This window comes from Haliaeetus leucocephalus, unplaced genomic scaffold (assembly GCF_000737465.1).
Source record: "Haliaeetus leucocephalus isolate CR32 unplaced genomic scaffold, Haliaeetus_leucocephalus-4.0 Scaffold92, whole genome shotgun sequence".
In the NCBI taxonomy this organism is placed as follows: domain Eukaryota; kingdom Metazoa; phylum Chordata; class Aves; order Accipitriformes; family Accipitridae; genus Haliaeetus; species Haliaeetus leucocephalus.
Window position 1 is genome coordinate 1,223,740 of NW_010972528.1, and position 9,135 is coordinate 1,232,874.

A 9,135-nucleotide genomic window follows, 5' to 3' on the forward strand; every position below is an offset into this window, starting at 1 on the left:
ACTGGCCCTGAAAATTGAGCAGCTCAGGTTTGGTGGAGCAGGGAAGGTACAAAGAGCAGCTCTCCAGACATCCAGCCCAGGGCATTCCCTGCCTGGGCAGGACACTCGGCTCCCTTTGCGTCATTCCTCAGCTGTTGGGAAGGGTGGGTCGTGGGTATGGACCACAGCCAAGAGCCTGGGGCACAGGCAGAGAATTTCCTAGAGCCACAGGCTGATGCAAGCTCTCGTGGGAAAATGTGAAACAACCGAGTAGCAAAAGGCAGCTGCAGAGTCAGGGCAAGAGCAGTGCAGCAGTGGACGGAGCAGCATGGCAGGGCTTCAGGTCTGTTCTGTTCTGGTGACTGGGGCCAACCGGGGAATTGGCCTGGGGCTTGTGCGGCAGTTCCTGGGGATGCCAAGCCCACCCACATGGGTCTTTGCAGCTTGTCGGGACCCCAAGGGACAGCGAGCGCAGGTGAGGCTGGGCTGGGATGCAGTGGGTTGTGCTGGGCGACAAAGGGACAGGGCAGCAGGTCAGAGCAGGGAGGGGATTTGCAAAGGGCTCAAGCTACAGACGGGCACCCACAGCACAGGGCAGCCGGGCTGGGACGGCTGTGGGACCAGCTGTGCATGGGATGTGCAGAGGTGACAGTGGCACGTGGTGCATGTGGGAGGCATGGAGCCCCATCCATCAGGAGCAGGGCAGCCAGAGCAGGGTGCTGGGCATGAAGTGGTGCAGGGACAGAGCCATAGTGACACAGGCTTTGCCTGGGAATGGCTGAGCCTCTGTGCAGCCTCTCCTCCCTCGCTGTGCCCACATGGTCCCCTCTCTCGCAGGAGTTACAGAATTTGGCATCGAAACACCCCAACCTGGTCATCATCCCACTCGGTAGGTGCCCTGAGGTGGGGAGTCCCTCACCCCGGTTCCCCTGGAGAGTGCCCAGGCGCTGCACACACCTGGGGAGCCCCTCACCATGAGGGAGCTGTGCCAATGGGCTGGTGCCTGCAGGGACACTGGGCACTGCCATGCCTCCTGCCCATGGCCAGCCCCGAGGGCACATCCCTGGGGGGACGTAAGGGCCTCCAAGCCACCACAGGGGTGCGGGCACTGACCTGCCCTTTGTCGGCTCTGCAGAAGTCACTGACCCTGCCAGCATCAAGGCAGCTGCAGCCAGAGTTGGGGACCACCTGGTGGGCTTGGGGCTGAACCTCCTCATCAACAACGCTGGAATCACCAAGCTGAACTCACTTGATGCTGAGACGCTGGAGAACATGACACGGATTTACACCACCAACACAGTTGGGCCCCTGCTGCTGGGCCAGGTGAGACCTTCAACTGAGCTGGACTGTCCCAGGGGGGCACAAAGAGCTGGTGGGAGAGGGTCCTGCCTCCGCTCTGATGCCCGATGGGCTCTCACTCAACAAGAAGCTTGTGGAGCTGCAGGCTGGAGCTCAAGAGCTGGAACCTGGTGGGCTGGGGCAGTGCGAAGAGGAGGGAGGATGCTTTAGTGCTGGTGCCAACATAGCCATTGTGGAAGGAGCTGGTCCTCTCCCCTGTGCCACCTCCTGTGTGTGTGCCCCTGTCTCCTCTTTCTCCTCGCAGGCGTTCCTGCCCTTGCTGAAGAAGGCTGCCCAGGGGAGCCCGGGCTCAGCGCTGAGCTGCAGCAAGGCAGCCATCATCAACATGTCCAGCTATGGGGGCTCCATTGCTTCTCCCTCTGGTTGGGATCTGATGCAAATTGTCTCGTACCGCTGCAGCAAGGTACCACCACACCATGCTGGGGACAGATTTGCTTCCCCTGCCCTGTCCCTCTGCATGTGTCCCCTTGCAGCCACCCATCCCCTCCCACGGCTATCCCTGCCCTGTCTCCCCGCAGGCTGCTCTGAACATGCTGACCAAGTGCCAGTCCCTGGGGTACCGGGAGCATGGCATCCTCTGCGCTGCTCTCCACCCTGGCTGGGTGCAAACCGACATGGGGGGCTCCATCGGACAGACGGTAGGAGTTTCACCACGGCAGGTCCAGCAGAGCCCCTCTGCTGATTTTCCAGAGGAGGGAGCTGCTGCCCTGAGCCCCTGACCACGACCTCCCTGCCTGCCCCATCCCTGCCTGGGCACCTCCTCCTGCCCTGGCCCCGGGTGCCTGGTGCCCCCAGCCCCTCGCCTCCCCGCTCGGCCCCTCTGCCTCGGGCTGGCGGCTTTCCCCATGCCCTCGAGCGTCTCCTTCCCCTGGCCCCAGCTGTTCCAGGGCAGCCCTTAGCCAGGCTTTGGGCACAGGCTGCCTCCCCTCCTCTGCCCCACAGCCTGCCGTGACAGTGGACGCCAGCGTGCGAGGGATGCTGAACGTGCTCTCCTCCCTCGCTGAGAAGGACACCGGCACCTTCCTGGACTGGCACGGGAAGGTCGTGCCCTGGTGAGATGCCGGCCTGGACTCCTCGCAGTGGGGCCCTGTGCTGCTTCTCCCACCTGCCCCACGTCCTCAATAAACCCCTGCCCGAGAGCCACTGGCTGTGCTGTGTGCTGCCAGCTTGCGGGGGCGGCCCCGCTCCTTATCCCAGGGTGTGCGGTGCCTGCAGCCCCCCACCCAACCCACGGCTGTCACCGGCATCCCCATGAGTGCCAGCCCCCGGGTCCCGTGGCACCGTGACCACCCTCTGGAGACGTCCCCTCCGGGAGGCACCAGAGCCGGGGCAAAGCCCCTCTCCCAGGAGGGAGGTTGCCCCTGGGGGGTCAGGGCAGCCCTGGGGCCATGTAGGTGCTGCTCTGGCCTGGAGAGGCTCAAGGGGCTGGGGGTCGCAGGGATCAGCTGCCCTCTCCCCTCATTCAGGAGATGCTCGGTCGCAGGCAGGACAGACGGACGCATGGTGCTTGGGCAGTGCGCAGGGAGCGTGTGCCAGGCTCGGCCAGGGGGGTTGAGGCTGGGGGTGCAGAGACAGAGCAGAAAGGCATCAGCTCTCAGCATTTACAGAGGTGGCGGGTACAAGGGGACTGCAGGGCTGCGTGGGGACCAGGGAAGGGGAGAGAAGCTGCTTCCAAAGCCCTTCCTCTCCTCCTGGCAGCGCAGGGTGAGCTGAGGACGAGTGAGCGGGGTGACCATGCAGAGGGGTGAGCCGGGGAGCAGGAAGCTGTGGCATGGGCAAGAGGCGCTGTCCATCCATCTGTCACCAAGGCAGGGTGTTCCCTTCCCAGTCAAGGAAGGCTCCAGAGGTGTCCTGTGAGAGGCTGGCCAGCACCATCAGGATGCCCTGCACACTGTGCTCCACCATCAGGGGTGCCTACAGAAGAGGACAAGGCACAGCGTCACTGCTGTGTGCTGACCTGGCATGGAAATCAGCCGGGCTTGGGCAGACCGGAGGCTGCATGGCCTGGGGAGCCGCACTCACGGTGCTCATGGGAGTATTTTTCCTTACTGCCACCCCCCTGTTCTCCATTCTGGGGGGGCGGGGGGAGGGGGGGGTGGCGGACAGGGCTGGCTATCCCGTGCACTTGGCATGTTGCAGCTTGCTGCCTGCTCCCTGCCTGCTCTGCCCCAGAGGATGGTACTGGCAGCCCACAGCATCACACAACATCCCCTGCCACAAGTGCCCCTGCCCTCCCCAAGAGTTGGGGGAACAGTGGGGGTCCTGCTGACCCTCCCCTGAACAGCCCAGTACCTTCTCCGTCCCCATGTCAGTCTTCACCCAGCCAGGATGGATGGCCACGCACAAGATCCCCTTGTCTTGGAGCTCTGCAGCCATGCACCTCGTCACCATGTTCTGGGCAGCCTGGAAGAGGCACCACTGTGCCAGCATGATTCGGGGCATGGGTGGGCAGGAGGGGGGGACATTTGCCAGCCAGAAAATGGCTGTGGAGGCGGGAAATGGGACTTGGCCCTGGGGTAAAGCATCGGCACATCCTGCCTGAAAGGCTCAGTCCCAGGTGCTACTGGTCTCGCTCTCCATGCTTACGCTTGGGAGAACCAGGCAGGGGGTGGGTGGCCTGGGGGAGGTGAGTGCCTCCATGGGCTCCCCCCTCCACAGGCATGGTGCACAGCAGAGCATCCCCAGCGCCTCACCTGGCACCTCACCTTGCTGGCACGGTACGGGTACATGGGGCCTCTGGCACCCTGAGGCACAGCCCAATGGAGCCCAGTTTGGTGGAGATGTTGATGACTGCGGCCCTGCTGCAGCTCAGCCCCTCCTTCCCCACACCCTTCGCTGCCTTCTCCAGGAGTGGCAGAAATTCCTGACGCAAAGACACCGACGCTCTGTTAATACGTGACAAGCCCCGAGCTTGAGGACAGCCCTGGAGGTCTCTGTCAGACTGTGGATGAGCAGCTGGACAGACATCCCCAGCAGAAGGGCAGAGGATGGGGAGGACTCCCCAGGGAGGGGCCAGGCTCCTGCCTTTCCCTTCCCCAGGAAAGGAGCAAGCTGGCACAGCCAGCCCGGGGTGGGCAGGAGCTCCAGCTGGGGAGGAGAGAAGCATGGGAGATGCTGGGGCTGAGTTGAGCTGCCTCCCTGCTCCTCTAGGTGGGCAGAGGAGCCCCGTGGTCCTGGTCTTGCCCCCATCAGTCTGCCTCATTTGACAGAGTGAGAATCCACCCAGCTGAGGTCACCTTTGCCATGGGGAACATCTCTCCAGGCAGGAGAAACCCAAAAGGTCCACATGTACCTTGGTAACCTGAACTGGCCTGACCACATTGGTGGCGAACGCAGAGAGCATCTCCCGCGAATCCAGAGAGCGCAGTGTGGCATGCGAGCTGACACCCGCGTTGTTGATGAGCAGGTTCAAGCCCTGGTCCTTCAGATGAGACCCCACAGCCCGCACAGCACCTCGGATGCTGGGCAAGTTCACTGCGTCTGCTAGGGCAAAAAGCAAAGTGGAGGAGAGCTCCAGCGGGTCACACAGCATCCACTGGAAAGCGTGCTGTGGCTGGAATGGCTCTCTTTAAACCAGCATTATCCAGAAAGGACCAGGTTTAGCAGGTCAGGGTGTTAAGCACATTGAAACGAGCAGCAGTTTGTCCTCACCTCTTGGCTTCACAGCCTTAGGTGAATTAAACCTTGATTCAGCTCCTTTTTGGTCATATGGAAGCTACTGGTAACAAGAACTTAGCTGTATTTGCTTTTTATATTCAGGGAATTTATGATTGCACAAGGGATGCTCGGTGCTTGCACACTGAGGCTCCCAGTTTTATTTCCACCAGGAGACAATGCAGCTAGATGGGCACATTTTAAGGATAGACACCATCTTGAGGGAAACAACCTGACTACACTCCTCAAATCCTTCTGTATTGCACAGCAGCTATGGGGGCTGTTAACATAGGGGGGACCCATTCATTTTATTGTTGAATTACACGAAGATCTTTTCTGGTTGATCTGACTGATCATTTAGAGCTATCTTTGCCTTTCTTAACAATTTGTGCTTAAATTCACCTTCCACAGCACAACTTCCCATAGCTTTGCAGCCATTTGTATGCAAAAGTCCTTCCTTTTTTCTTTTCTTTTTCTTTCAGATTTTTTTTGCTTCATATTGTTACCAATGAGGATTTGGAGCTGACAGATGAGCTGAGGTGAGTACAAGTAATAAAATATTTGGGATATAACCTGCAGTATTTGTTTGCATGCTCTGAGTCTGAACTTCCCCATCTCTACAGCATGGCTGCTCTGGCCAAACTGGGGGGGACAAGCCCTCTCAAGCAACCAGAAACAATTGAAATTGTGCTAACAGGGAAGTATTTCCAGTGCCTTTTTCTTCACTTAAATATTGGTATCTTTTGGAAAATCTGCCACGCTTTAATTGCAGGATTTTTTTTGGCTAAAGCAATAGGAATGGTATTTTTTAAGTTTGTGTTCCACATTTGGGTTTGCTTGTTAGGATGTGCATCCCCTACTGGGTGCTCACCCCACTGAAGTGGCCATTGTTGATTTAAAAGGGGTCATCTAAACACCTTCAGGATCTGAAATGGGCTGGTTAGGCCAACATTAAACTTTATATATTGCCTTTCAATATCCCAAGTACACCACCGAGCTCTTAAGAACCATGAATATTGACGCGTATAAGCATGTTGGAATGTGCCTTTCCTCCCTGCGCACATTTCTGTGCACATTTTTTGCAGGTGCTAATCTGATGAGCCTGATGGGTGGGGGGGATCGCAGAGCTAGATTTCTTTTTTGCAACACTTTGGCCCCTGAGCTGTGTTTCTGTTCTCACGCTTAGACAAGACTGACTTAGCAAAGGTTTGCAAGGCTGAAGACTCCCTTCTTGGAGTATTTTGTACACTGATGAGCAGAAGAACAATCCTTTTTCCTGATGTTTTTAACTCGCCTGGTGTCTTTATGGTGGTAAGCAAGTATTTGAGTGGCCTGGCACTTGTTACCACCTTGCCTTGTGCAGCATGGACCTTCGCAGAGGTATCATGAAAACATTTTTGGGAAATTTGATGAGATAATCTGCTGTGGAGCTGCCATACATGAGGGGATGGAGCCTTGGGATTTAAGAGGACATGCATGGCCAGCTGCAGGACATATCACAGGGTGCTTTTTAGTGACTTCTCTTTGGATAATGATCGGAGTTCAAGGCTCCATCATTCCACCACATGTAAGGGATCTTTCAGTTGCTTTGGTGAATGATTAACTGCTCTGTTTGGACTAGCTGAGTCATTGCTCCAAGGGGCCAGGCATGTTGAACCAGCACGTTTCTAGTGCTAGGCCAGCCAAATTTGCTGAAGGAACAAACTCTTGTCTCCTTGGAAGAAGTAAGAGGATAAGGATGAGAAAGAAAGAAAGAGGGAGAGAAGGAAAGGAAGCAACAGGTCTTAAGCATTTTGGAGTTAATTCATAACTTTCGTTTCTGAAAAGTGCATTCCTGTTACTGGTTTGAAGCCAACCTTTCCTGAAGATGGAGAAAGCCAGCCTGAAGCAGCTTCTCTTTTTTAAAAAAATACTTCATTGCTGTTGGATTTTTCCCACCTTTTTAGCTTATTTTGGGACTTTATTGATAATCTGGGTTTTGGGGTGTATGTATTTTAGTAAAGGCTGTTTATTTAGTGGTCAGTCCTTTGAGATGTCCCTTTTATGTTGGCCATGCTTTGGTGAGCAAAGTAAGCATGCTCTTCTATCACATACTAGGAGCTGGGGCTCACAGGTAATTTTAAAGATGCTATTGTTTATCACAGAGAAGGTGGTCTACTTTAATAATCTATTTAATAGTAAGAGAGCGATTTGCTGCCTCTTTTTGGTAAAGCCTGACCTCAGGAATGCCTTCTTTGCTAAGAAATGCTAAAAATTTACTTGAACTTTTCAAACAGCAAATAGGTAGGTAGAGACTGATATGGTCTTTGCATTGCCTTGATTCAGTTTTCTTATTATTGGCTCTAAGGAAATACTCAGAAGTATTTAGAAACTCCAGCTGCTTCCAACTTCACTCATTACAGCAATCGCAATTCTGGTACAAATGCTTCCCCAAAACACTTCTTTTGGGTTTGGATGGGTTTTTTTGACCAACTCTTCTTAAAAAAAAGTGGCTGTGAGAAGCCCCTGCTCTCTCAGAGAGCGCAGTCTGCCTCCTCAAGACACATCTGCAGGACACCACATTCCTCAGCCTGGTGCTCCTTATCTCCCCATGTTTCACCCCAATGCTGTCCACCCAGCAAACCCCCATCCCTGCTCAGCACCCTGGAATCTTCCTGCCTGCGAATACCCCAACTTTGGCAACACCAAATGCTGCCCTGGCTGCTCTCCCTTTTCTCCCCCAAGTCCCTATGCTGTCCAGGTCCATTTGCCACTTTCTCCTGCTGCTCCCCAGCACTGCTGACAAAGGCCACCAAATCTGGCCCACCTCCATGGGAGCAGGGAAAGGATGAAAGGACATCTCCCCAGTCCAGGCTGCGGACATCCCGAACTGCAGCATGCCTCTGGGTCTGAGCATCAACTTGGGATACCAACACCACCACGAGGCCAGATTTCCCATATACATCCTTTTAGAAAATTTCTTTTCTCCCTTTTTTACCTGCAGTGAAGGAAATGCCAATCATGGCCACCTTCAAGCAGACTCCAAACCAACCCTCCTACTTAGGAACCATTCAGTATGTTTGCTTGCTCTGCCCTGCCTTGCTTCGCTTTGCAAACCTGCATGTCCCAGCCCAAGGCTCAGGCAGTGTATTTAGCATCTTTGGAAACAGAGGTCATGCCTTTCCCATGAAACTTGCTCAGCTGAGGTGTCCAGACCCACCTCTGCCTGCCTCTGAAGCCAGTTTGACTGCTTCCAGCCAGTGGGCAGCTCTGCTTGGAGGGGGAAGCCTGCCCAGATGTGCACTGCTCCCTCCCCACCTGGCAGGGCTGGAGCTGCCTGGCTGCCAGTGTAAAGGGAGGCTGCCCAACGAAGCTGCCCCCGGTCCCGTCCCTGAAGCGAGCGGAGGGCTAGAAGCAATGTTGGGTGCAACGAGGAAGATTGCTCCATACCTAGCTGGACCAGTTTGATGCTGGGGTGCTGGGCAGCTAATTCTTGCAGGGCCTGGAAATAAAGTGATGGAACAAGGGAGGAGGTTAGAAGTCACCAGTGGCACAACCAGGTCTCCCACCCCTGCTCCCAGGTCACCCCAGCAGCAGCCAGGCCAGGGTGCCTTTGCTTTTGTTGGGGAAAGTGTGTGGGGCCATTCCCCATAGATGGGGCAGGGCGGCATCCCCGCAGCCAGCAAGAGAAGGGTGCTGCTGGGCTCAAGCACTGCCCCCCGTTCTGGGTGATTCCAGCATGGAGAATGGGTTGACCAGCCATCAGCATAGCCAGGAGTGAGGGCTGAGGACATGGGCACCATGTCTGCCCCTCCAGCCTCATCCCACCTGGCTGGGTTGGGCACTGCCATAGCTGCAGGACTGGGGAGGTTATGAGACCGCACCAGAGCACTCCTGCCCTGCTGCCGGACCACCCAGCCAGGGCGAGATCCGGCAGCAAGCTGGCAGGGCTGTGGGGACCACTAATTTCTTTCACCCGCCTGGCTCTGGATCATCCCTGAGCCCTGCACCCGCACTGACCTTCCCTCTCGGACCCTTGGGGTCACGGCAGGTGGCAAAGATGTGCTGGGGGGGCCGGGGGCTGGCGGCGAGCTGCCTCACGAGCTCCAGCCCAATGCCCCGGTTGGACCCCGTCACTAGGATGCTCCGAGCCAGCGCAGCCAT

The 9,135-nt window shown here is 56.3% G+C and overlaps 2 protein-coding genes across 2 annotated transcripts; one reads left to right on the forward strand and one right to left on the reverse strand.

Moving 5' to 3' along the window:
* Nucleotides 1-307: 307 nt before the first annotated feature.
* Nucleotides 308-2,394, forward strand: LOC104841857 (uncharacterized oxidoreductase C663.09c-like). The gene is made up of 6 exons (XM_010583830.1): nucleotides 308-454; nucleotides 817-868; nucleotides 1,115-1,302; nucleotides 1,583-1,741; nucleotides 1,857-1,976; nucleotides 2,281-2,394. The coding sequence occupies exons 1-6, from the start codon at nucleotides 308-310 to the stop codon at nucleotides 2,392-2,394; spliced, it is 780 nt and encodes a 259-aa protein (XP_010582132.1).
* Nucleotides 2,395-3,138: 744 nt separating this feature from the next.
* Nucleotides 3,139-9,135, reverse strand: LOC104842679 (uncharacterized oxidoreductase C663.09c-like). Its single transcript, XM_010585191.1, has 6 exons — nucleotides 8,992-9,135; nucleotides 8,422-8,473; nucleotides 4,631-4,818; nucleotides 4,082-4,201; nucleotides 3,631-3,741; nucleotides 3,139-3,252 (listed from the first exon to the last, which is right to left on the reverse strand). Exons 1-6 carry the CDS (start codon nucleotides 9,133-9,135, stop codon nucleotides 3,139-3,141), a joined length of 729 nt encoding a protein of 242 aa, XP_010583493.1.

What these genes read in the sequence shown, in the direction of transcription:
- LOC104841857 (XM_010583830.1), top strand. Translation starts at nt 308, where the DNA reads ATGGCAGGGCTTCAGGTCTGTTCTGTTCTGGTGACTGGGGCCAACCGG. An exon ending in CCAAGGGACAGCGAGCGCAG is followed by an intron (nt 455 to 816) that starts GTGAGGCTGGGC and finishes CCTCTCTCGCAG; the next exon opens with GAGTTACAGAATTTGGCATC. An exon ending in GGCCCCTGCTGCTGGGCCAG is followed by an intron (nt 1,303 to 1,582) that starts GTGAGACCTTCA and finishes TTCTCCTCGCAG; the next exon opens with GCGTTCCTGCCCTTGCTGAA.
- LOC104842679 (XM_010585191.1), bottom strand. Translation starts at nt 9,135, where the DNA reads ATGGCTGCGCTGGCTCGGAGCATCCTAGTGACGGGGTCCAACCGGGGC. An exon ending in CCAAGGGTCCGAGAGGGAAG is followed by an intron (nt 8,474 to 8,991) that starts GTCAGTGCGGGT and finishes CTTTATTTCCAG; the next exon opens with GCCCTGCAAGAATTAGCTGC. An exon ending in CTGACATGGGGACGGAGAAG is followed by an intron (nt 3,253 to 3,630) that starts GTACTGGGCTGT and finishes CCTCTTCTGTAG; the next exon opens with GCACCCCTGATGGTGGAGCA.